The 27,594-nt window shown below is 46.6% G+C and overlaps 1 protein-coding gene across 9 annotated transcripts in view; it reads right to left on the reverse strand.

Moving 5' to 3' along the window:
* The window catches only part of LOC125453965 (myc box-dependent-interacting protein 1), a 148,994-nt gene that overhangs the window by 18,642 nt on the left and 102,758 nt on the right, over positions 1 to 27,594 (reverse strand). For 5 of the 9 annotated variants that reach the window (XM_048534150.2, XM_048534151.2, XM_048534153.2 and 2 more), the window contains 3 exons: positions 22,661 to 22,802; positions 9,466 to 9,594; positions 4,759 to 4,869 (listed from right to left, as the gene is read on the reverse strand). In XM_048534150.2, coding sequence (XP_048390107.1) covers positions 4,759 to 4,869; positions 9,466 to 9,594; positions 22,661 to 22,802 — 382 coding nt within the window. The remainder of the gene's footprint in view (positions 1 to 4,758; positions 4,870 to 9,465; positions 9,595 to 22,660; positions 22,803 to 27,594) is intronic. The other 4 variants (XM_048534152.2, XM_048534156.2, XM_048534155.2 and 1 more) reach the window with 2 other exon arrangements.

Raw genomic sequence — 27,594 nt, forward strand, 5'->3', positions numbered from 1 at the left:
GACGGGGCGGGGAGAGAGAGAGAGAGACGGGGCGGGGAGAGAGAGAGAGAGACGGGGCGGGGAGAGAGAGAGGGGGCGGGGAGAGAGAGAGAGGGCGGGGAGAGAGAGAGAGGGCGGGGAGAGAGAGAGAGGGCGGGGAGAGAGCGAGGGGGCGGGGAGAGAGCGAGGGGGCGGGGAGAGAGCGAGGGGGCGGGGAGAGAGCGAGGGGGCGGGGAGAGAGCGAGGGGGCGGGGAGAGAGCGAGGGGGCGGGGAGAGAGCGAGGGGGCGGGGAGAGAGCGAGGGGGCGGGGAGAGAGCGAGGGGGCGGGGAGAGAGCGAGGGGGCGGGGAGAGAGCGAGGGGGCGGGGAGAGAGCGAGGGGGCGGGGAGAGAGCGAGGGGGCGGGGAGAGAGCGAGGGGGCGGGGAGAGAGCGAGGGGGCGGGGAGAGAGCGAGGGGGCGGGGAGAGAGCGAGGGGGCGGGGAGAGAGCGAGGGGGCGGGGAGAGAGCGAGGGGGCGGGGAGAGAGCGAGGGGGCGGGGAGAGAGCGAGGGGGCGGGGAGAGAGCGAGGGGGCGGGGAGAGAGCGAGGGGGCGGGGAGAGAGCGAGGGGGCGGGGAGAGAGCGAGGGGGCGGGGAGAGAGCGAGGGGGCGGGGAGAGAGCGAGGGGGCGGGGAGAGAGCGAGGGGGCGGGGAGAGAGCGAGGGGGCGGGGAGAGAGCGAGGGGGCGGGGAGAGAGCGAGGGGGCGGGGAGAGAGCGAGGGGGCGGGGAGAGAGCGAGGGGGCGGGAGAGAGCGAGGGGGCGGGGAGAGAGCGAGGGGGCGGGGAGAGAGCGAGGGGGCGGGGAGAGAGCGAGGGGGCGGGGAGAGAGCGAGGGGGCGGGGAGAGAGCGAGGGGGCGGGGAGAGAGCGAGGGGGCGGGGAGAGAGCGAGGGGGCGGGGAGAGAGCGAGGGGGCGGGGAGAGAGCGAGGGGGCGGGGAGAGAGCGAGGGGGCGGGGAGAGAGCGAGGGGGCGGGGAGAGAGCGAGGGGGCGGGGAGAGAGCGAGGGGGCGGGGAGAGAGCGAGGGGGCGGGGAGAGAGCGAGGGGGCGGGGAGAGAGCGAGGGGGCGGGGAGAGAGCGAGGGGGCGGGGAGAGAGCGAGGGGGCGGGGAGAGAGCGAGGGGGCGGGGAGAGAGCGAGGGGGCGGGGAGAGAGCGAGGGGGCGGGGAGAGAGCGAGGGGGCGGGGAGAGAGCGAGGGGGCGGGGAGAGAGCGAGGGGGCGGGGAGAGAGCGAGGGGGCGGGGAGAGAGCGAGGGGGCGGGGAGAGAGCGAGGGGGCGGGGAGAGAGCGAGGGGGCGGGGAGAGAGCGAGGGGGCGGGGAGAGAGCGAGGGGGCGGGGAGAGAGCGAGGGGGCGGGGAGAGAGCGAGGGGGCGGGGAGAGAGCGAGGGGGCGGGAGAGAGCGAGGGGGGCGGGGAGAGAGCGAGGGGGCGGGGAGAGAGCGAGGGGGCGGGGAGAGAGCGAGGGGGCGGGGAGAGAGCGAGGGGGCGGGGAGAGAGCGAGGGGGCGGGGAGAGAGCGAGGGGGCGGGGAGAGAGCGAGGGGGCGGGGAGAGAGCGAGGGGGCGGGGAGAGAGCGAGGGGGCGGGGAGAGAGCGAGGGGGCGGGGAGAGAGCGAGGGGGCGGGGAGAGAGCGAGGGGGCGGGGAGAGAGCGAGGGGGCGGGGAGAGAGCGAGGGGGCGGGGAGAGAGCGAGGGGGGCGGGAGAGAGCGAGGGGCGGGGAGAGAGCGAGGGGGCGGGGAGAGAGCGAGGGGGCGGGGAGAGAGCGAGGGGGCGGGGAGAGAGCGAGGGGGCGGGAGAGAGCGAGGGGGCGGGGAGAGAGCGAGGGGGCGGGGAGAGAGAGAGGGGGCGGGGAGAGAGAGAGGGGGCGGGGAGAGAGAGAGGGGGCGGGGAGAGAGAGAGGGGGCGGGGAGAGAGAGAGGGGGCGGGGAGAGAGAGAGGGGGCGGGGAGAGAGAGAGGGGGCGGGGAGAGAGAGAGGGGGCGGGGAGAGAGAGAGGGGGCGGGGGGAGAGAGAGGGGGCGGGGGAGAGAGAGAGGGGGCGGGGAGAGAGAGAGGGGGCGGGGAGAGAGAGAGGGGGCGGGGAGAGAGAGAGGGGGCGGGGAGAGAGAGAGGGGGCGGGGAGAGAGAGAGGGGGCGGGGAGAGAGAGAGGGGGCGGGGAGAGAGAGAGGGGGCGGGGAGAGAGAGAGGGGGCGGGGAGAGAGAGAGGGGGCGGGGAGAGAGAGAGAGGGGGCGGGGAGAGAGAGGGGGGGGGGAGAGAGAGGGGGCGGGGAGAGAGAGAGGGGGCGGGGAGAGAGAGAGGGGGCGGGGAGAGAGAGAGGGGGCGGGGAGAGAGAGAGGGGGCGGGGAGAGAGAGAGGGGGCGGGGAGAGAGAGAGAGGGGGCGGGGAGAGAGAGAGAGGGGGCGGGGAGAGAGAGAGAGGGGGCGGGGAGAGAGAGAGAGGGGGCGGGGAGAGAGAGAGAGGGGGCGGGGAGAGAGAGAGAGGGGGCGGGGAGAGAGAGAGAGGGGGCGGGGAGAGAGAGAGAGGGGGCGGGGAGAGAGAGAGAGGGGGCGGGGAGAGAGAGAGAGGGGGCGGGGAGAGAGAGAGAGGGGGCGGGGAGAGAGAGAGAGGGGGCGGGGAGAGAGAGAGAGGGGCGGGGAGAGAGAGAGAGGGGGCGGGGAGAGAGAGAGAGGGGGCGGGGAGAGAGAGAGAGGGGGCGGGGAGAGAGAGAGAGGGGGCGGGGAGAGAGAGAGAGGGGGCGGGGAGAGAGAGAGAGGGGGCGGGGAGAGAGAGAGAGGGGGCGGGGAGAGAGAGAGAGGGGCGGGGAGAGAGAGAGAGGGGGCGGGGAGAGAGAGAGAGGGGGCGGGGAGAGAGAGAGAGGGGGCGGGGAGAGAGAGAGAGGGAGGGAGGGCGGGGAGAGAGAGAGAGGGAGGGAGGGCGGGGAGAGAGAGAGAGGGAGGGAGGGCGGGGAGAGAGAGAGAGGGAGGGAGGGCGGGGAGAGAGAGAGAGGGAGGGAGGGCGGGGAGAGAGAGAGAGGGAGGGAGGGCGGGGAGAGAGAGAGAGGGAGGGAGGGCGGGGAGAGAGAGAGAGGGAGGGAGGGCGGGGAGAGAGAGAGAGGGAGGGAGGGCGGGGAGAGAGAGAGAGGGAGGGAGGGCGGGGAGAGAGAGAGAGGGAGGGAGGGCGGGGAGAGAGAGAGAGGGAGGGAGGGCGGGGAGAGAGAGAGAGGGAGGGAGGGCGGGGAGAGAGAGAGAGGGAGGGCGGGGAGAGAGAGAGAGAGAGAGAGAGAGAGAGAGAGAGGGCGGGGAGAGAGAGAGAGAGAGAGAGAGAGAGGGAGAGAGGAAAGACTGCCTGGGAATATAAGAGTGCAGTAGGCTTTTACGGGCACTCTCTCATGTACTGGTAGTGTCTCTACCCCTTGGCCTAGGTTCAAGTCCCACCAGTTCCAGAACATTGTAAAAACATCTCTGAACAGGTTAATTAGGAGGAAAAAAGGTCAAAGTATAAATAGAAAAGGGCAAGAGCTGTAAATGTCTGACGATGGTTTTCTTTTTCCATTAAAAATTGCTTAGTGCCGATTAAACAGCTATTCGAGCAAGTGATTAGGAGCGTTCTCCATTGAATACATCCAATGGAAAACTGAGTTGGAGAACAGAGGATAGAAGAACTAGAGTGGGCAGGGGGAGATGTTTTGGACAGTGTGAAAGGTAGCCTGCACAACCTCATTCCAGAGGGTTTTTGAGAGCAGAATACTGAATATTGGTCATGCCGCCAACACCACAACTACATAGTTTGCTTGTGGAAGGGGTTGAATGAAAAGGAGAACTCAGCAGCCCATGCATGTCATAATGACCACCCCATTCCTGTAAGCAACCATGGACAGTGGAAATTTACTATAAATACCACATTGCACACAGTGCCTTCAGGAAGCAGCAACCAGAAACAATACACTTAAGAGCATTGGAAACTGTGAGGTGTAGCGGGGTAAGGAGCAGGAATAATCTTTCAACTGTGCTATGAAGGCAATGGCAGGAGATGTAGGGAAGATCTGTGGGTGGAAATTCAAAATATCTTTCTCACTTTGACTGGGAACTGCAGAGTTGGTATACCAACGACTGCTCAAAAATTAGAAAGAATTTTCTCTAAACATTGAGAACTGTAAATATATGCTGTCTAAAGGAGGCCATGCATTAACTATAATCAGTGAGGGGTGATTTCCATTGTCCCTTGGTCCAGATTTCAAAACATCAAGCAAATAAAATCTACAAGCTATATTCGTGAATGTTGTTTCAGCTCCCAATCCTGGCTAGGTGAATTCAAAATTGTAAAGAACATTACCTTTATGGTTGATGCTTAAAACTCCTCTGAAAAGGCTTAACAAGCCGCACTGTTGAACAGGAATGGGCAATGCCTCACCACAACATGATTTGTAAAGCGAAATAAACCTTAGCATTGTGTTCCAGTGCTCCCAAGATGCTATGTCACCTCATTGTTTGCAGTGCCTCAATATTATGTTCCTGGGGCAGCTAGAGGCAGCCAGTTAAAGACTCCCCTTCCAAAGTAATGGTGGTAAAGTTTCAAGGTACATTGTTCTCCAGAAAACAAACATGGTCAGAATCTTTGTCCCCAGAATCACCAACAGCCCAGGTTCCTCACAGCAAAACAAGGTGGTCTGATTCAATAACAAATCAACTTGACCTTGAAGTCAATTCAATTTTCTACAACTTGAATAGTTGGGTCACTAATTGGAGAAAAGACTGAGCTAAACAAACCTGAGAGGCTGGCGAAGCTGCTCTCACTACTGAACTGGACTCTGGCTTCAGAGGATCAAAGTCTAAGTCCAATAGGCTTCCTTCATCCTGCAGAGGCCCAGGAGCCTCAAACTAGGCAGGAGTGCGCACGGGGAGGGGAAAGAGGAGAAACAGAGAGAAAAAAACAGTTTACTTATTTGTTACGCAAGTATGTCATGAAATGCCAAGTAGCTGAACATGACAGAAACTCATGGAGGTTTCACAGCAGCAAAAGTTGAGGTATATAAACGAGAGGAGACCAAAGGATAACAATCTTTCACAAGAGCAATTTTAAAGAACTCTGTACCAATTAAAGAGGCTAACAGACAAAAGCCACTTGCAGAAAGTTTGTCTTGATCTACATCCACAATTCTGATGAAGCCAAAGACTAAAGTCAGTGTCTGATCACAAATGATGTAGCACATTGCAACTGAAGGCGGCAATCAACTAGATGACAAAACATCCTGCCGAATACATTAAAGGCAGCACAGAAGAGTGGGTAGGTCACAGTGCAGATTTAAGGCAAGCCGTTTCATTTTTGGAAAATGAAGGGTACATCCAGATCACAGCAACAGGTACGGGACTTAGCTCTGATCAGTGAAAACAGTACACAGCAATATCAGACTTCAGAGCAGACTGCTTAACTTTCTGTTTCCTCCTTGCTTATTGAGTGGGACATGGCTCAAGACACAGCAGTTTGTGAATCAGCTGTCACTTATAATCCTATTAAATTAGCCTTGAATTAGTTAATTAGATGGCAGCTGAAATTATTCCACAGCAAAATAACAGTTTAACAGAGCCCTTTGAAAATTTCACAGCAATAACACTGATTTAACGAACAGACTGAACAAACTGAATTGACATGACAACACATTGCTCTCGAAAACGTGTTGCAATTCTTTTGCAGTTTGCGTTTACTTGGATTCATTTCAAATGCTGGCCAACTAACTACAGGAAATGTGCTGAACAAAACAATCTGGCACTGGAAGGTTGCACACTTTGATTCAAATCTGTGTTCAAGTCACAATCAAGGTTTACGTTTTCATCACCTTTACCTCTTTACCATCTGATTGAAACAATTTTCTGAAGTACCTAGGATGACGTGAAATATCACACGAGGGAGCCCAAGTGTTCCCTGAAGAAGCAACACTTCATGTTACCACGGCAAAAAACATGCAAAACAAAATCCATCTGCCAAGGGGAATTAATGCAGTAGAGAAAGTTTAGCAAAAAAATGCAGGCATTTTACTCCCTTGCTTTTCCTGTCTCCAAGGCCATGAGAAAGGAGAAAGGCTATGTTGATTAACATGCTGCTTTTTTGTTGGAAGTGAACACATGTCATTGAACCCAAAGTTCACACATACTAGATGGAATTTGGGAGTTTCTTCTGTATCTTCCTCTGGCCATTAGAAGGCAGTGTGCCAGGGAAAGTAGATTCATTACTAAAATAACATCTGCACCTGTTAGTCTGATGGTCTGTTAGAGAATCTGGAAAATGCTAAACAAAATGAGGGTTTAATTTCAATAAATGTTGGGTGTTGCATTTTGTTAAGGTCAATCAGAGCAGGACTTGTACATTTAAAGCTAGGGGCCTGGGGAGTGTTGCCAAAGGGACCAAGGGGCACAGGTATATAATTCCTTCAAAGAGGAGTTGCAGACAGATGGGGTAGTAAAGGAGGCATTTGACATACTTGCCTTCATTGATCAGTGCATCAGGTATAGGAGATGGGAGGTCACATTGTGGGTGTACAGGATTTTGGTTAGGCCTCTTTTGGAATAATGGATTCAATCCTAGTCTCACTGCCATAGGAAAGATGCTGTTAAATTGAAAGGGTTCGGGAAAAGTTTCAGGATGCTGCTAGGATGGGAGGGTTTGAGTTTTAGGGAGTGTCTGAATAGGAACATAGGCTGTATGCAAAGTATATCCAACAGTCCTTACTAGAAACAAACACACCAAATGATCAGTACTCCAAACTACAGCTTTTGGGAAAGAGCTGCATATTGATCTGCATGAACAAAAGAATAATCAGGCCAATTAAATGAGTGATTTGATGGGATTGATGCTGAAAGGATGCCCCTTTCAAACTAGGAGGCAACTTAAACATGAAAAAAGGTTGCTGATTTAAATTTGAGATGAGGAAAAATTTGAAGGCCAGAACTGTGTGTAATTCTTTTCTCTATATAAGGGAGATATAAGGCGATTAAATATTGTTTAGGTAGAGGTAGATTGACTCCCTTGTCAATCAAGAATCCAAAAGCCAGTGAGCTAAGGCCACAGTCAGCTCAACTATAAATCTGTTAGATGACACAGCAGGCATAAGATGGCCTAATGGTGCTCCAAACCAGTATTTCCACATTTTAAATGAAATTTAACAAATATAAAAGGGTTAGAGGTGAAGATGAAAGACTTTGTTGGGAATATCTCAGCCTCCAATCAATTTGCAGCAATTGTATTTCCATTCCCTCAGACCAGCCAAAGGTCTGGCAGCCCTAGCACTGGGAAACTGACCCTCCATTCAACGCATCCACACCAACTAGACATCCCAGTCTGACCTAGCCCCATTTGCCAACCTTTAGCCTATATCCCTGTAAACCTTTTCCATACATGTACCATTCAGATGCCTTCTAAATGTCGCAATTGTACCCACCTCCACCACTTCCTCTGGCAGCTCATTCCACGCACGCATCATCCTCTGCATGAAAGAGTTACCCCTCAGGTCCCATTTAAATCCTTTCCCTCTCACTTTAGACCAATGCTATCTAGTATTAGATTCCCACTAACCTGGTAAAAAGACCTTAGCTATTCACCCTATCTACATTCCTCATGATTTTATGAGCTTCAATAAGGTCACCCGTCAACGTCCAACACTTCAGGAGAAAAAAGCTACAACCTAATCAGTTTCTCTCCATAACAAACCCTCCAGTGCCAGCAACATCTTTTCTGCACCCTGTCAAGTTTAACATCATCCTTCCATAGAAGGGCAACTAGAATTGTATGCAGTATTTTAAAAGTGGCCTAACCAATTGTTGTAAAACTGCAACCTGACATCCCAATCCCTATACTTAATGAACTGACCAATGAAAGCAAGCGTGCCAAATGTTGTCTTCATTGCTTTGTCTAACCAAGGGCTCCACTTTCAAGGAACTATACATCTGCACTCCTGGTCTCTTTGTTCAGCAACAGTCCCCATGGCCCTACCATTAACTGTCCAACCACCTGCAATGGTTTGCTTTACCAAAGCAACACCTCATTTACCTAAGTTAAATTCCATCTGCCACTCCTTGGGCCATTTGCCTGTCTGATCAAGGTCACTATTCACCACACCACCTATTTTGGTATCATCTGCAAAGTTACTACTTATTATGCCTCCTATATTCACGTCCAAATCATTCATAAATTAGCCCCATTTTTCTGCATGAATGGAAAAACAGCCCTCTCTATTTTGTCAACTTCAGTGTTACCTCAACATTCCTGACTTATGTCCACTTCCCAGTATCATCTCCTGGAAAAGGCAAGCACTCTGCTTTTAGGTCAGGAAATACTCAAAGATCCTTTCAGATCACTAAAGCTTTCATCCAAGCACCACATAACTTGGGTTATCTGTAACTCAAATGGGCCAGAAGCTCCCATCACTCTTTCCACATCCAATACTTAGGTATGTCCAGGTACCACCTCCCTTTTGTAATTACTGCAAAACTACCTGTCCTCAGTGATCCATTCCAGAGCTCTAATAAATTTGGAAAATAACTGTTTCCTAGTATTTAACCCAACTCTTCGCCTATGGATTTTTAAATAAAGCATATCATCTAGAAGCCAAACTAACTAGACTGTAATGACTTATTTTAAGAGCTGATCCCAGCAGATTCTCAAAACAGGTGGCACCATAATCAGAAATTGAGTGAGTAATTCATCAAGTTGAAAAGTAAAGCATTCTTCATAAAATATTCCAAGCAATTAATTGAAATTTGAGTGGAGTGAAGAGAAACAAAACCCACTTGATACCGTAACTCAGTAAGTTAAAAAAACTTTTTACTTTACTTTCTAGGCAGACAGCCATTAGAGCTGAAATCTACACGTTTTAAATATTGATAGTATACGAGTAGTTTAGGTGAAAATAAAAGTTGCTCATCAAAAGTTCATTAGATATTTGCTCAGCCTGGATCATGCAGATGACCAATTTCCTCTGAATATACAACAGCAGCACTGAGGAACAATTAGTATTTTGATTTTATGGCCCATTGGATACCCACGTAAGCATGCACAGACAAGACAGCACAGGGTTGTATTAGACTCGGGCTGCCATCATAAGTGTGTAAAATGTAAAGTAAAGCATTAAAAAAAAAATCAGGTTTCTCCCTCCACAACCCACAAAAGTTATTTTCTGCCAGAGATAATCATGCTTTGTGAATTTTACGCAACAAAACAAAATTCTTTTCAGATATTTTAGTTAGGACTTGGTAAAAAAAGGTGACAGCCCCAATCCAGCTGTAAGGAAAACATGATGAGTAATAGAGGTAATAAATAAAGAAATGTGCCAGACACAAGAAACCACCAACAGAAACAAAGCATGCTTCATGCACAATGGATAGATGAAAAATTAGTCAAGTGGTGAATATGGAAGGGGTTGTTAAGATGATGGTGATTCAGATCACAAGTCTGTGGTGATGGGTGGGAGGGAAGTAGCTAACCTGCGAAGGTGTTGTCACACTTATCTCAGGGATGAAACTGTCGTCAAACAAATTGAGGATATTTTCTTGCTTGATGTCCTTGGATGGTGTGATCTTTGGTGGAGGGGGTACTGGAGGACCCTTCCTTTGCTGCATATGCACAAAAATACATCAATGGCAAAAAAGCAGGAAAGAAAAGAAGATCAACACAGGACAGTGGTAAACTCTGCAACAAACATCATACTAAAGACCAAGTGATTTCAGCAGTAGGGACAGCAGAGCAGGCTGGACCTAGAAAGGCAGGGAGAACATTCAGATCAAGCAGACAGGGTATAAAAAAATCTTGCTGTTCTTCACATTTGTTTGGTCCCATTTCAACCAACATAAAAGGAGATCTGGCACGTTCTCATTACTCGCAAAACATTATCCAATATAACATGATTTCTGAGCCACCCAATTACCACACTTCAAGTGTGGCATCCAGGTATTTTCTAAACGTAACGAGAGTTTCTGCCTCTACCATGCTCTCAGTCACCAAGTTCCTACAGTCCTCCAGGTGAAACCCTCTTTCTTCAACACCCCAACCCTAAACCTCTATTCCTCTATCTGCTTGCTTGAAAGCCTTCTCCCTGGTTATTGACCTGTCTGCTAATGGAAATAGGTTCTTCCTACCCACCAACAAGGCCCCTTTCGAGTGACAATATTGGAATTAAATTCTCCTCAGCAACCACTTTCTGAAGATACGCTAGTTTACATTAACTTTCTCATTGTTCAGAGTTTCAAAAATGTGACAGAAACGTTGGAAAATGTTCAGAAGTCATTTACAACGCATCCAACCCCAAAATTTTGAAAAGACATGTTGCGTCTTAGCCTGCAGTACAGAATAAACATTCCTATGCATTAATATATGTAGATGTACCAAAGGCTTCGTAAATTTGACAATAGTTAACTGAGCCTCAATTAATATTTCTTCCTGTGGCATCTAGCTCTTTTGCTGCAAGTTATAATCTGCCATTTGCTTACCAGCTCTCTAGTTATTGAAATTAGTATTTTTTAACATTAAAAACCTAAATAATAATAAACTCTACCAACCCATTGAAAAGGTTCAAAGTTACAAACCAGCTACATCAGCCCCACCAATCATCAACCACAATGCAAAATAAGAACACCAGGTCAGAGCTCAGTCTGACTGGGAACCCACAAGTTCAGAAAAGAGAAGCACTGGTGCTCAGGCTCTTACATGCATCATAAAAAGATTGAGCGGAAGGAAAGGGAAGTTCCCAGTTACAGCTGAAGAGCACTTCAGAAAGTAATTGGCGATAAACCAAGTGAAACAGTACTCTATTACAGTCAGCCCTCAGATCATTCAAATTAAAATGTAGTTTTACTGCAACAACTGCATTTTCTGTGAGCTTCTCTCAACCTAATCAGACTGAAAGCTGCATTAATGTTTAAGCAGTGATCAAAATTCGAAGTTACTTACATTATACAGCACAGAAATAGATTATATGGTCCGGTGGTCAGCGGTATTCATTCCACATAGGTGACTTTCCTAATCCTCTTACCTTGTCCACTGGAGTGCAGCTGGCAGATTGGAAGGTTTGGGAGTTTAGTAAGTTTGGGAATTTAAAGGCTTAACCATGCTTTAAAATTAGTGCTAATATGATTTGTTGTTTGAGTTAAAACTAAAATTTCTTTAGGCTTAAACATGGAATTTCTTTTGTCATTTATATGATTTGGATGAAAATATGGAAGGTGTGGTTAGTAAGTTTGCTGACAACACCAAAAATTTGGTGCCATAGTAGACATTGACAAAGGTCTTCTAAGATTACAAAGGGATTGTGATCAAATGGATCAATGGACTGAAAAATGGCGGATGGAGTTCAATATGGTTACATGAGAGATATTGCATTTTGGTCCAACAAAAATAGGGTAGGGCTTATATACTTAATGGATGGCCTTGGGTAGTGCTGTAGAACAGAGGACCCTAGGGGTGCAGGTACATAATTCTTTGAAGTTTGCGTTACATATACACAGGGTGGATAAAGAGGCATTTGGCATGCATTCCTTCATTGTTTAGCTCTTTGAGTATAGGAGTTGAGAAGTCATGTTGAAATTGTACAGGACATTGGTAAGGCCTATTCTGGAATGTGTGTGTCCAGGTCTGATCGCCCAGTTATAGGAAGGATATTACCAAGTTGGAGAGGGTTCAGTTTAGATTTACCATGCTGCTAGGTATGGAAGGTTTGAGTTCCAAAGAAAAGCCAGACCATTTTTCCACTGGATTGTAGGAGGTCGAGGCACGATCTGATAGAATTTTATAAAATAATGAGGGGCATAGATAGGGTGAATGGTAATGGTCTTTTCCCTAGGATGGGAATTTCAAGACAAGGGGGCACTTTTTAAGGTGACGAGTGTAACTTTTTTTTAAACAAGGCGAATGGTGTGCATGTATAATGACCTTCCAGAAGTAGTGGTGGATGAGGGTACAATTACAACATTTAAAAGACATTTGGATAGATACCTGATTGTAGGGATATGGGCCAGCATGGACTGGTTGGACTGAAGGGTCTGTTTCCATGCTGTAAGTCTCTGGCTCTCGAATGAGGCCATCTGTAGTGTAGTTAGAGACTAGCTAAAACTAGTTGGAGGGTTGGGAATTTGCCAAGTGTGGAAGTTTGATGAATTGGATGAAGGTTGTGTGCTTTTATGTTCCCAATCTCTTTGGTACACACCACTTCTGCTGCTGGGAGCCAACTCATGCAGAGTTTGAAATACAATTCGAAAAGGGACATCATGGGGGTCTGGTAAGCTGTTGGACTACCAAGTGCTTACATATAATTCCATTCTAAAAGTTACTAGTATTTAGTCAACAGCAAAAATGTGTTAAAAGAGAATGATGAATTTTACATGACAAGTTAAACATAGTTCATTAACATAAATCACCTAGAACAGAGACAACGGAGAGATATGCATGTCACAGCTGTAGGGGGTAGTTAAGATAATGTAGCCGAGTGTATAATAAGGAGGGGTTGACACTTCTATGCAGTCAAGAGCATGGGACAACATTATGTTGCCTACTCAGTGGCAGGATTCAGGACATCTGACCAGGGCTTAACTGGAACTCAGTGGGAAGACGATGATCCAGTTGGCACAGTGCATGCAGGTATCAACATGGTAGGATTACGAAAGCAAATTCTGCTTAAGTGTGTTTAGACAGAACTACGCACTAAATTGTAGAGCAGAACCCCAGGAATAATCATCTCCAGACTATTACCTAAGTCACACGCCAATTGGCTTTTGACACACTGGCATCAGTACTCCGGAAAGTCAGGGGGCTGTACCTATCCAGAGGGGAAAACCCAGTAAAGTAATACTTGTATGTTACACTGGAGGACTGTTCTGAGGTTTAGAAGGCATGATGGTCTTACAAGTGTCATATGCAAGTTTTACTGGAGAAGGAGAGACTGTTCCTTTTGCAGTTAAATTGTCAGCAGGGCAGTGATTGTGGATGCAGGGAATTTCAGTAGTGTATAACATTTTAACAGGACTAGATGCAGAATGCTTGTTCCTAATGATGGGGGAGTCCAAAACCTGGGGTCACAGCCTAAGGAAATAGAGTAGGCCATTTTGAACAGACGAGAAGAAATTTCTTCACTCAGGAACGGGGGTACCAAGTTGATAGATGTGTAGCGGGAAAGGCACAGCAAGTCAGCCTGTATCCAAGGAGCAGGAAAGTCAACGTTCCATGGCTTACTAAGGGTTTCAGCCCAAAATGTTGACTTTCCTGCTCCTTGGATGCTGTCTGACCTGCTGTGCTTTTCGAGCTTCACATCTATTAACTCTGGCTTCCAGCATCTGCAGTCCTGGCTGTATCCAGGATACTGAGTTGGATAGTCAGCCACAATCATATTGAATGGTGGAGCAAGCCCAAAAGGCTGAATGGCCTACTCATGTACCTATTTTCTTTGGTTCTTTTTAAGGGCACGTTGAGTCAAGCAAACACCATTCTGTCTTGCTGACAATTTAACTGCGAAAGGAACAGTATTACCCAAGCCTCAAATTAAATAGGGACAACAGAAAGTACTTTAGAACCCTCCACCCAGTAGCATTTCAAAAAATATTTCATTCAGACTTGAATATATGACATAATGATACGATAATTCAGTCACATTTCAAGGTTAAGATCTAGGCAGTGAATGGATTGAAAATACAATTGATCCTTTGGCATCAACATTTCTTGGTGAGAGAGATTCCCATGCAGCTAGCCTTAGATTCAGAAACTACAGCCAGATTAGTCTGTATATATTACTGATATGGGTTTAACTCCATAGTCTTGTACGGCATCAGGCAACAGTATGGGTGTAGGAATTTATGAGTAATATAATTTTACTCAATAGCCATGAGGTATGACTAGCTATCAAACCAACAAGGCACTGAAGAATCAGTAAGCCTCTTTTAAAAATGACTGTTCACAAAGTTTGTTCTTTGGATCTGGTAAACTGTCTAGTTTAATCATGTTTAATCAACTTTATAGGCAGGTCATAAAAACATTAAAATCAAGTCCATTTGTTTTTAAAGTGGTGCATTTACAGAGGATTTATTTTACTAGTTAGTATTAAAATAAAGTTTAAATTGTTTTAATAAGTAAAAGTGGCAATCGCTTGGGGCAGGATAAAACAATACTCCCATGACCATCACATAGTCACAGTGAGAGATAGATGATGCTTATCCTAGACACTTAGACAGTGTAAATTGATTAGTCATCACAGGAGGGGCAGGAACACTAACTCAGTTCTGAACATTAAGTAACACATACTTACATCAATCTCCGTCTCCTCAGACAGGTTGGGTTTGTATTGCATTTTAAGGATCAGCCTGTTGCCTGTGACTGAAGGCTCGAGGCTCAAGGCTGATCTGACTTCATTCAATAACTTCAAACAGTAAGGGCTCATGCACATCAAAGAAAACAATATAGGTCTGGCCATTTCTGAACAAGCATCACCAAAACCAAAACACCAACTCTGATTTTTCTTCAGAGATGCTGCCAGACCTGCAGAGCTTTTCCAGCAACTTCTGTTTTTGTTTCTGATTTACAGCACCTGCAGCTGTTTCATTTTTTTCAGAAGGGGTCTGTAAAGGTCAGTACTATGAATGAGAGGAAGAAACAAACAAATGACAAAAAGGGACAATTTATAAACTTCAGGAATGAGTTTTCCACTAGGTGTAGTGAAGGTGTAAAGATGGGGATCTGGATTGTGTATTGTCCACAGCAGCGGGATGCACAAGGGGCTGTCAAGTCTAGAACAAGAGTGCAAATCTTCAAACAAGACCAGGAAACAGCTCTGCACATCAAATGATCAAAATCAATGGTTAGACAATATGATAGTGTACGAGAACATAATACATAGGAGTGCACATACGTCACTCATTCCATTAAGTCTACTCCACCATTTGATTATGGCTGATTTGATAGTCTTCAACTACATATTCCTGGATGTAAGTTTGCTCGCTGAGCTGGAAGATTAGTTTTCAGACGGTTCGTCACCATTCTAGGTAACGTCATCAGTTAGCCTCCGATGAAGCGCTGGTGTTATGTCCCGCTTTCTATTTGTGTGTTTAGGTTTTCTTGGGTTGGTGATGTCATTTCCTGTTCTTTTTCTCAGAGGGTGGTAGATGGGCTCCAAGTCAATGTGTTTGTCGATGGAGTTTCGGTTGGAATACCATGCTTCTAGGAATTCTCGTGCATGTCTCTGTTTGGCTTGTCCTGGGATGGGCGTGTTGTCCCAATCAAAGTGGTGTCCTTCCTCATCTGTGTGTAAGGATACGAGTGACAGTGGGTCATGTCGTTTTGTGGCTAGTTGATGTTCATGTATCCTGGTGGCTAGCTTTCTGCCTGTTTGTCCAATGTAGTGTTTGTAACAGTTCTTGCAAGGTATTTTGTAAATGACGTTCATTTTGCTTGTTGTCTGTATAGGGTCTTTTAAGTTCATTAGCTGCTGTTTTAGTGTGTTGGTGGGTTTGTGGGCTACCACGATGCCAAGGGGTCCGAGTAGTCTGGCAGTCATTTCCAAGATGTCTTTGATGTAGGGGAGAGTAGTTATGGTTTCTGGGCACGTTTTGTCTGTTTGTTTGGGTTTGTTGCTGAGGAATCGGCGGACTGTGTTCATTGGGTACCCATTCTTTTTGAATACGCTGTATAGGTGATTTTCCTCTGCTCTGCGTAGTTCCTCTGTGCTGCAGTGTGTGGTGGCTCGTTGGAATAATGTTCTAATGCAGCTTCGTTTGTGGGTGTTGGGATGATTGCTCCTGTAGTTCAGTATTTGGTCCGTGTGTGTTGTTTTCCTGTAGATGCTGGTTTGAAGTTCCCCATTGGCTGTTCGCTCTACTGTGACATCTAGGAATGGCAGTTTGCTGTTGTTTTCCTCCTCTTTTGTGAATGTTATGCCAGTAAGGGTATTATTGATGGTCTTGAAGGTTTCCTCTAATTTGTTTTGTTTAGTGACGACAAAGGTGTCATCCACGTAGCGGACCCAAAGGAAATGACCCAAGGAAACCTAAACACAAATAAAAAGTGGGACATAACACCAGCGCTTCACCGGAGGCTCACTGATGATGTTACCTAGAACGGTGACGAAATGTCTGAAAACGAACCTTCCAGCTCAGCGAGCAAACTCACATCCAGAACCTCAACCTGAGCTACAAATCTTCTCAAAACTACATATTCCTGTTTTCTGCCCTTAACCCTGCATTTCCTTAATGGTAAGGGATTTGCCTCCCTTAGCTCTAAATATACTGCATGATCCAGCCTTGGCAGTCCTCTGTGGTAGAGAATATCACACGTTCACTAGCCAAAGAAAAAAAGCCTCATCTCACCTCTGTCCCAAATTGGCAACTCTTTATTCAGATTTTTCCCTCTGGTCCGAGACTCTCCCATAAAGAAGAAATAACCTATCCACGCGTAGCTGATCAAAGCCCCCCCAAGAAGGTTTCAGAGATAGTAGGAACTGTAGATGCCGGAGAAGCTGAGATAACAAGGTGTAGAACTGGATGAACACAGCAGGCCAAGCAGCAGAGGAGTAGGAAGGCTGACGTTTCGGGCCTAGACCCTTCTCCAGAAAGCTGAAGAACATTTCTGAAGAAGTTGTCTAGACCCAAAACGTCAGATTTCCTGCTCAGCCTGCTGTGTTCTTCTGGCTCTACGCCTTGTTACCCCTAAAAATGTGTTTCATAAGATTCTCATGAACACTAATAAATTCAGGCCCAACCTACTCAATGTCTCAAAACAGTTTCTCCATGCCTAGAAACAACTGAGTGAAACTTCTCTGGACTGCTTCCAATGCCAGTGCATCTTTCTGAACTCGAGGTGATGTAGAGAAGAAAAATGCAAGTTGTGAAGAGCTTTCAATCCTGCAAAGAGAGTCAGAATATAACTTGGTGCTTCACTTGTTCAAATGAACACTAGCCATTCTTTAACTGAAGACAGCAAATTCTTCTATGCAGTATTACTATGAAATCAAATAACAAACGCAATGCCAGTGGTATTATTGCTGGACTGTTAAACCAGAGGCACAGAATGTTCTGGGGATAATAGGAACTGCAGATTCAGGAGATTCTGAGATAACAAGGTGTGGAGCTGGATGAACACAGCAGGCCAAGCAGCATCAGAGGAGCAGGAAAGCTGACGTCTCTTGCAAAGACCTTTCATCAGAAATGGGGGAGGGGAAGGAGGTTCTGAAATAAATTGGGAGAGAGAAGGAGGCAAATCAAAGATGTGCAGAGGAGAAGATAGGTGGCGAGGAGGCAGACAAGTTAAAGAGGCAGGGGTGGAGCCAGTAAAGCAGAGTGTAGGTGAGGAGGTGGATTAGGATTAGGATTAGATTACCTACAGTGTGGAAACAGGCCCTTTGGCCCAACAAGTCCACACTGCCCCTTGAAGCAACCCACCCAGGTCCATCCCCCTATAACCCACACACCCCTGAACACTATGGGAAATTTAGCCAATCCACCTAACCTGCACATCTTTGGACTGTGGGAGGAAACCAGAGTACCCGGAGGAAACCCATGCAGACACAGGGGGGAAATGTGCAAACTCCACACAGTTACCTGAGGCTGGAATTGAACCCAGGTCCCTGGCCCTGTGAGGCTGCAGTGTTAACCACTGAGCCAGCATGCCACCCAAATAAATAGGGCGAGGGGGAGGAGGTAGGGAGGACAGACAGGTCAAGGTGGTGGAATGAGGTTAGTAGGGAGGAAATGGGGGTGCGGCTTGAGGTAGGAGGAGGGGATAGGTGAGAGGAAGAACAGGTTAGAGAGGCAGGGATGAGCTGGGCTGGTTTTGGGATGCAGTAGGGGCAAGGGAGATTTTGAAGCTTGTGAAATCCACACTGATACCATTGGGCTGCAGGGTTCCCAAGTGGAATATGAGTTGCTGTTCTTACAACCTTCGGGTGGCATCGTCGTGGTGCTGCAGGAGGTCCAGGATGGACATGTCATCTCAGGAATGGGAGTACACAAGCTTCAAAATCTCCCCTCCCCCTACCGCATCCCAAAACCGGCCCAGCTCGTGCCCGCTTCCCAAACCTGTTTCCTCTCACCTATCCCCTTCTCCCTCCTCAAGCCACACGCCCATTTCCTACCCACTAACCTCATCCCGCCCCCTTGACCTGTCAGTCTTCCCTGGACTGACCTATCTCCTCCCTCCTCCCCACCTACACTCACCTTTACAGGCTCCATCCCCGCCTCTAACTTGTCTGCCTCCTCTCCACTTATCTTCTTCTCTATCCATCTTCGATCCGCCTCCCTGTCTGTCTCTCTCTATTTCAGAACCACCTCCCCTCCCCCATTTCTGATGAAGGGTCTATGCCCAAAACGTCAGCTTTCCTGCTCCTAAAGATGCAGCTTGGCCTGCTGTGTTCATCCAGCTCCACACCTTGTTATCTCTAATGTTCTGGGGACCTGGGTTTGAATTCCTGCCACGGCAGACGGTGAAATTTGAATTTAATAATAAGAACCTTGAAATTAGGAGTTTAACAATTACCACAAATCCATTGTTGCTTGTCAGAAAAGCCCACCTGACTCACTAATGCCTTTTAGGAAGGGAAATAGCCACCCTTACCTGGTCTGACCTACATGCAACTCCAGACCCACGGCAATATGATTGATTCTAAGACATTGTCTAGAAAAGGGCAATAAATGTTGACCTAGCCAGCAACACACGTCACTTTATATTTCTAACATGGGTGCCTGACTGCAACCAGCCTAGACTAAAAAATCCATTAAAAATGACCAAAGCCTGACCTAGTTCATCCATCATACCCAAAACCCCAAATTCATTGGGTATTTCAATATTTGCGATCTCTCATTCATCACAGCACCAACTACTTTAAAACAAAGTTTCGACAACAGCACCGGATTGAGATTCATATTTGTGACATTCCACCAAATTCTACAATACTTTAGCTACTGGGACCTCATTCAGTCACTTGGGAGGGGCACTGGCGTGCAATGCCAGATTTCAGGGTCAGGAGGTTCAGACCACAAACATAGAAAAATAGCTGGAGGCGGCTATTCCGCCCTTTGAGCCTGCACAACCATTCAATATGATCATGGCTGATTGTGCAAACTAAGTATCCCATTCCCACCCTCTCCCCATATCCCTTTGGCCTTGGAAAGAAGGTTCCATCTACATCAACAGAACTGAGGCTAAGAGAGTGAACAGTATCAAGATCCTAAGAGTAATGAACACGGACGATCTGTCCTGGATTTCCCACGTAGATGGCAACAGTCAAGGTGACAACAATACCTCGTCTTCCTCCAGCAGTTTAGGAGGTTCGGTATGTCCCTGAGGTTCTTCACCAACTTCTACATATGCACCCACACAGTGTGCTTTCAATGGTGCATCACAGCCTGGTATGGCAATTGTTCTGCCTAGGACCAGAAGAAACTACAGAAGGTTGTATGCACAGCCCAGGCCATCATAGAAGCCAACCTTCCATTCGTGGGCTCTATCTACACAGCTCTCTGCCACGGAACACAGCTAACATCAAAAGACCCATCACATCCTTATGGAAAGTATTCAGCCTGGAGCTCAGTGACCAGTGATGCTCCGCAGGGATCTGTTCTGGGACCTCTGCTCCTTGTGATCTTTATAAATAACTTAGATAAGCAAGCGGTAGGGTGGGTTAGTAAGTTTGCTGATGACACAAAAATTGGATAAGTTGTAGACAGCGTGGAGGGCTGTTGTAGGTTGCAATGGGACAGTGACAGGATGCAGAGATGGGCAAAGCAGTGGCAGATGGAATTTAACCCAGAAAAGTGTGAAGTGATTCATTTTGGAAGGTTGAATTTGAATGCAGAATACAGAGTTAATAGCAAGATTCTCGGCAGTGTGGAGGAACACAGGGATCTTGGGGTCCACGTCCTTCGATGCCTTAAAGTTGCTACACAAGTTGATAGGGTTGTAAAGGCGGCGTATGGTGTGTTGATTTTCATTGGCAGGGGAATTGAGCTGAAGAACAGCAAGGTTATGCTGCAGCTCTATAAAACCCCAGTTAGACCACGCTTGGAATATTGTCTTCAGTTCTGGTCACCTCATTATAGGAAGGAATGTGGAAGCTTCAGAGAGGGTGCAGAGGAGATTTACCAGGATGCTGCCTGTATTGGAGGGCAGGTCTTATGAGGAAAGGCTGAGGGGGCTGGGGCTTTTTCTACAGAAGTGAAGAGGATGAGAGGTGATTTGAAAGAGGTTTACTGGATGATGACAGACATAGATACAGTGGATAGTCAGAAACTTTTTCCCAGGGTGGAAATGACTATTATAAGGGGCCAAAATTTTAAGGTGATTGGAGGAAGGTACAGGGAGATGTCAGAGGTAGGTTCTTCACACAGTGGTGGGCAGATGGAATAGGCTGCTGGCAGTGGTAGTAGAGTCAGATACTTTAGAGACTTTTAAGCGACTCTTGGATAGGCACATGGAGGATAGTAAAATGTAGAATATGCAGGGTAGATTGATTTAGTAGGATAAGAAGTCGTCACAATATCGTGGGCTGAAGGATATGTTTTATATTCTACATACACCCTGGTCATGATGTCCTACACCACCTTCTATCAGGCAGAAAATACGAAGCCTGAACAAATACACAAGCAGGTCCACAAAAGGTTTCTTCTCAGTCATTATCAGACTGACGAATGGAATCTCTAGCCTCAAATAACACTGATCTTGCTTACGTTGATCTTGCCTAGTGCACACCCTCTACAACGTAACCTTTGTGCCTCTGTCTAAGTCTTTTTTGATCCGTAAATCCTTTGCTTACTAAAATTTGCCTGAACCCACTCGTAAACAAAGTTTTCCACTGCATTTTGGCATGAGTGACAATAAATAAGTCGATCAACTTTGATCCTTTTAGCCACAAGGGCCATGTCCTGCTCCCTCTTGAACTTATCCATGAACTGACCGCAACAGCTTCCTGTGGGAGGGAATTCCACAGGTTCATAACTCTGAAGAAATTCTTCCTCATCTCAGTCCTGAATGGCTTACCCATTATTCTTAGACTGTGATCCCTAGTTTCGGACTTCCCCAATATCACGAACATTCTTCCCACATCTGGCCTGTCCAGTACCATCAAGATTTTATGATTCTATGAGATCCCCCTCATTCTTCTAAATTACAGTTAATACAAGCCCATTTGATCCAGTCTTTTCTCACTGGTCAGTCCTGCCATCCTGGGAATCAGTCTGGTGAACCTTCCCTCGGTGGCAAGAATGTCCTTCCTCAGACTATGAGATCAAAACTGCACACAATACTCAAGATGGTGACCTGACCCACAGCCTGATATAACTGCAGCAAAACATCCTTACTTCAATAGTCAAATCCTCCTGCTACGAAAGCGAGCCCGCCACAAGCTTTCCTCACTGCCTGCTGTACCTGCATGCCAACCTTCAGTGATTGTTCCACCATGGCATCCAAGTCTCATTACACTTCAGCTTTTCCTGAACTAACATCACTCAGATAATAACTTACCTTCCTGTTTTTGTGACCAAAGTGGATAAGAACACGAGAACGAGGAGGAGTAGGCCATCCAGCCCCTCGACACTGCCCAACATTTAATTAGATCGTGGCTGAGCTTTTTGAGACTCAGCTCCATTTATCTGCCCACTTACCTTAACCCTTAATTCCTGTTCTGTTCAAAAATTTACCTCGACTTGCCTTAAAAACATTCAGTGAGGTAGCTTCAACTGCTTCACTGGGCAGGGAATTCCACAGATTCACAATCCTTTGTGTGAAGAACCTCCTCCTGACTTCAGTCCTACATTTACTTCCCTTTATTTTAAGGCAATGCCCTCTAGTCCTAGTTTCACATGCTAGCGGAAACAACCTCTCTGCCTCCACCTTATCTATTCCCTTCATAGTCTTATGTGTTTCTATAAGATCTCCCTTCATTCTTCTGAATTCCTAGGAGTATAATCCCAGTTTACTCAGTCTCTCCTCATAATCCGACCCTCTCAACTCTGGCATCAACTGAGTGAATCTCCTCTGTACCCCCTCCAGTGCTAGTATATCAGTGTCTTCCAAATTTTACATATAATCTCATCAGGTGAGCCCTATTCCCAAAAAGTGGCCTAGAAGATTACTAACTCTGATGACAGTACATTTACAACAGAAAACTTGGTTGCTTATATTTTTGTCGGCAGAGTCAGCAAACATCTGAGGAATGTGCAAGACAGGTACTGGATATGCACTGACCAGTTTAAACCAAATCCTCCACACTTTGTGCCATGGTGAGCTGAGTTTAGGTACATTCTCACAAAGCTGTTACAAATGTTCAAAGGCAAACCATTCCAAGCTCTAGTATTCCAGAATATTCCCAATCACGAATACATATCTAGAGTGTACAGCAAATCATTGCTTTCCGGGGGGGCGGGGGGCAAAGGAAACAGATGTCCCATAGGTAACATAAAAATATGGACAACACTATAATAGAAATCCACTCGCTCCTGAAAGACTGGGTGCAATACATTAGGAGCTCAATAACAGAAAGAGATCAGACCAGGATGGGGAGGTGACCTTGCAAATACACAGATCAATGGAGAGTGAGTCCACGTAGAAGGAGGCGAGAGTGTAAAATGTGCAAAAGGATAAACAATATTCTTTGATTGAAGAATATAGGTCCAACGACAGCAGGCTACCAGAAAGACAACTGATGAACTACATTACCTGGGATGGTGACTTTGGTATAGAAGGGACATGTGGTGCAGGAGAAGTTGAAGCTACATGATTGTCATCCTTTGTCACGGGACTGCTGGGAGGAGACTCAGCCTCTGGTGGTGAGGCAGACTTCTCTACTTTTACTGAGGCTCTGTGGGAATAACACATAACTCATTAACATTGTTGAATAAATTGATTTAAATTCATAATTTAGTGTTTATGAGTATTTAATAGGATAAGCCACCCTCCAAAAAAAACATTTTTCATTGTTTCGGGACATCAATATATTTACATTTAGACTATTTCTCTCAACTACTCCATGCAGTGCTGAGTTCCATTTCTTACCATCTTCAGGTAAAGAAGTTCTGCAAATTGCTTTCTGGATCAATGAACAATTACAACATTTCTTAGGGCAGGTTGGGGTCAGTTGCCTGGATTGAAGGTTTGCAACACAGTGAACACCAACATTGGTTCAATTGTTATACTGGCTGAAATTACCACAAAAGGACTTTCCTTTTCAACTTCTCATACTTGAGAAGTGGTGACCCTCAGGTTAAACCATCACAAGTCTCTCTTTATTGACAGAGCAGCCCCATGGTCCACTAGAACTACGGTGACTGTGCCATTACCTTTGACATCTAATGAACGCTAATTTACTCACTTATGGAGAAATGACCACATTAAATAATTTGCATTTATACATCACCATTAATGTAGTACCTCACCTTGTTACAGCTCTTGGAGATCGCAGTCTTACACCAAGTCACATAAGAAGTTAGAATAAGCAACCAAGCACACAAGAGAGTCATACCTTACTGACATTTGCTTAAAAATTTCAACAGAATTACAAAGTACTTATTTTCAGAGTGAAGTTGCTTGGCTGATGCTCCAGTGCAGTACTGGTGGAGTTTTGCATTGTTGAACATGCCATTTTTCAAGTGAGATATTAAACCAAGCATCTCTGCCTTCTCTTTCCTTCCATCACCTTCTGGAAATACCTAAGGTCCAGATCCAACAGCAATGTGCCTTTCCGTCTCAAAAAATCTCACCAAGGGTCTTCACAAGAATGAATATCAAGGCCAAAATTGGCATAAAGCCAAGGAGAAGGATGTCCAATTGATTATCAAAAATCTTCCACTTTGACCAAATCTTGAGAAATGTAGATGCCTAACATTTCAACAACAGTTTTTTTTTGGAAGGAAACAACAGTCAATTTGCACACACCAAGCTCCAACAAGTGACAATGTGATAATGCTCTCTGATGAAGGGTCTAGGCCCGAAACGTCAGCCTTTGTGCTCCTGAGATGCTGCTTGGCCTGCTGTGTTCATCCAGCCTCACATTTTATTATCTTGGAATTCTCCAGCATCTGTAGTTCCCATTATCTCTGACAATGTGATAATAACTGGATAATCTGTTTCAGTGAGGTAGAATGGGAAATAACTATTGGCCAGGGCACAGGAGAAATCCCCATGGACAGACAAGAATGCTACAAAAGCTTTTACATTCACCCAAGAGGTTAGAGGGGTCGTTAGTATAACATCTCTTCTGAAGGACAGCATCTCCAGCAGTGCAGGCCTGACTGAGTGCTGCACAGTAATTCCACATTTAATACTGAAATCCTAGATCCCCAAGCTCACTGAGGCAACAGCACTATTCACTGAGACATAGTTGACATGAGATAGAAAGATAGGGAGGGCATCCAAAACCGGTTTACCAAGTTCTACTTACCCACCATCCCCGTATTTACTGATTATACAGTGGTTCCTAGTCTGGCACGCTTAATTTAGAAATTCTTATCCTTGTATTCAAATCCCTTCATGGTCTGGCCTCTCCATATGTATAAATTTATCCCATTCCACAACTCTCAGGTATATGTGCTTCTCCCAATCCTACTTGTAGCACTGGGGTGGAAGGAAACACTTCTCACATCAAGATGCTCAAAGGCATTTTAAATCTACTTGATACACTTTAAGGAGAAATTCACAAATGTTCAGCAGGAAACAGCAGCAAAATTTGCACACGGCAAACTCCTACAAAACAATAAAAATAATTTCAAACATTGTTGGTTACAGGATAAGCGTTAGCATGGACATCTTCTGAATGTGAACTAATCTAAAATATCGAAAGGAGGAGCAACTTTGGCGGAGTCACAAAGACAGCATAAGAGCACACAAGCACTGAATGAGTCTCTTTAGAAGGAAACTTCTGCATGAATCTCAAATGAAATCAATAAAAACTGTTGCTCACGTAGATAGTCACCCAGAATTGTTCTTAACCCAGCTTGCGACCACACCCAATTTGAAAACAGAATTAGTCAGAGCCCAGTACTCTTAAAAAGATTTCCATGAATGCAATGACAAGTTCACTGTAGGTTCAGTGCACAGGACTACTAAAAAGTTGGTCTGGGCCAACATTTTCAGTTGAATTAAGTGGTTTGACAACAACAAGGGACAATCATTGATTTGTTATCCTATTATGCAATTGAGAAAACAAACAAAATTTGTAACATTCCACTGTGCGGCCTCAGGAAGTCTGTGTTTGACAGCTAAAATAGTCTGATTGCTGTTATAATACAATAGAATACAGCACAGAAAATATGGCCTTCAGCCCACCAAGCCTGCACGAACTCCTAATCCTCATTTAGACCAGCTACTTATCGGCTATACGCAGTTTCTATCCCTCTGCTCACGTGTCTATTAAGATACACCTTTAACATTGCTGATGTGCCTGCTTCCACCACCTCCACTGGCAGTGCGTTCCAGGCACATCATTCTCAAAAATTTTCTGCACACTTTTCACCCCTGTCACCTTGAGTTTGTGCCCTCTTGTAGCTGATCTTTCCACCCTGGGGGAAAAATAAGCCCTGTCTATCCACACTATATATGTATATTAATTTTGTAGACCGTTATCAGGTCCTCCTTCTTTCCAGTGAAAACAATTGCACTTATCCAACTTCCCCTCATAACTAAAACCCTCCAGGCTAGGCAACATCCTGGCAAGCCTTCTCTGCACTCTCCAAAACATCATGTCCTTCTGCAGTGTAGCGACCAGAACTGCATACAATATTTCAAATGTGGCCTAACTAAAGTTTTATATACAACTTGCCAACTTTTATATTCAATGCCCTGGCCGACGAAGGCAAGCATGCTGTGCGCCTCCTTGACCATCATATCCACCTGTATTGCCACATTCGGCAACCTGTGGGCCTGTACGCCCAGATCCCTTTATGTCAGTGCTAAAGGATTCTGCCATCTATTGTTTAATTCACACCTCAATTTTATCTTCCAAAACGCATCACCTCATTTGTCCAGATTGAACTCCATGTGCCATTTAAATGCAGAAAACAGCAAGCAATCCATGTGCAACAATTTCTCACGCAACAAAAAAAACCCTGAAATTGAGAAACAATTACCAAAGAAACACAGAAAAGATCCCCGTTCTTCTTTAAAACACAGTTATGGCATCTTTTACATTCATCCAAGAGGGCTTAGTCCATGATTTCATCTGAAAGACTACACCTGAGACAATGTCTCCAGTACTGCACGGGAGGATGAGCCTAGACTGTGTGCTCATATCTCCAGAACAGCACTCAAAAATCAAGATCAACTTGGAGGTGAGGACAGTTGTCACAGTCACGGATGACATTGAGGGGAATCGTTAAAACAGTTTCAGGTCAGTTGAAAAGTGACTGCTGCTTCCCTGGCCCTCCCTCTATCCTTCACTTTACATTAATACAGATAAGACAATGCTGGAAGGAATTACACAGTAAATCTAAAATATCCATCAAGATTTCTACTCTAAGAAAAAGGAGGAAAAGAAAATCAATCCACACCAGGCAGCTAACTCCTACTAAAACCACCATAATTTTCAGCCCAAACCTTTGAGCAGACCAGCAACTGGTTTTCTTCACTTTGACGGACTTGCTTCTTGCAAATCTTCTGGATGCAGGAAAGGAGACAGTATGAAAGTAACTGCTCAAAACTAATGAACCGTCCAAACATTTTCAGTGACAACGTTGCATTTAGTCCAAATACTTTTGAGCCTTCCCAGCACATCTCCTTTGACACTTCAAGCCAACTTTATTAACAGCAAGATTTGGCTTGTACATTAAAAGAGGCACATAGGAAACCTGGATAATAAAGTGTGAGGCTGGATGAACACAGCAGGCCAAGCAGCATCTCAGGAGCACAAAAGCTGATGTTTTGGGCCTAGACCCTTCATCAGAGAGGGGGATGGGGGGAGGGAACTGGAATAAATAGGGAGAGAGGGGGAGGCGGACCGAGGATGGAGAGTAAAGAAGATAGGTGGAGAGGGTGTAGGTGGGGAGGTAGGGAGGGGATAGGTCAGTCCAGGGAAGACGGACAGGTCAAGGAGGTGGGATGAGGTTAGTAGGTAGCTGGGGGTGCGGCTTGGGGTGGGAGGAAGGGATGGGTGAGAGGAAGAACCGGTTAGGGAGGCAGAGACAGGTTGGACTGGTTTTGGGATGCAGTGGGTGGGGGGGGGGGGGGGGAAGAGCTGGGCTGGTTGTGTGGTGCAGTGGGGGCAGGGGATGAACTGGGCTGGTTTAGGGATGCAGTAGGGGAAGGGGAGATTTTGAAACTGGTGAAGTCCACATTGATACCATATGGCTGCAGGGTTCCCAGGCGGAATATGAGTTGCTGTTCCTGCAACCTTCGGGTGGCATCATTGTGGCAGTGCAGGAGGCCCATGATGGACATGTCATCAAGAGAATGGGAGGGGGAGTGGAAATGGTTTGCGACTGGGAGGTGCAGTTGTTTGTTGCGAACTGAGCGGAGGTGTTCTGCAAAGCGGTCCACAAGCCTCCGCTTGGTTTCCCCAATGTAGAGGAAGCCGCACCGGGTACAGTGGATGCAGTATACCACATTGGCAGATGTGCAGGTGAACCTCTGCTTAATGTGGAATGTCATCTTGGGGCCTGGGA

The sequence above is a fragment of the Stegostoma tigrinum genome, chromosome 7, assembly GCF_030684315.1.
Source record: "Stegostoma tigrinum isolate sSteTig4 chromosome 7, sSteTig4.hap1, whole genome shotgun sequence".
Taxonomy (NCBI): Eukaryota; Metazoa; Chordata; class Chondrichthyes; order Orectolobiformes; family Stegostomatidae; genus Stegostoma; species Stegostoma tigrinum.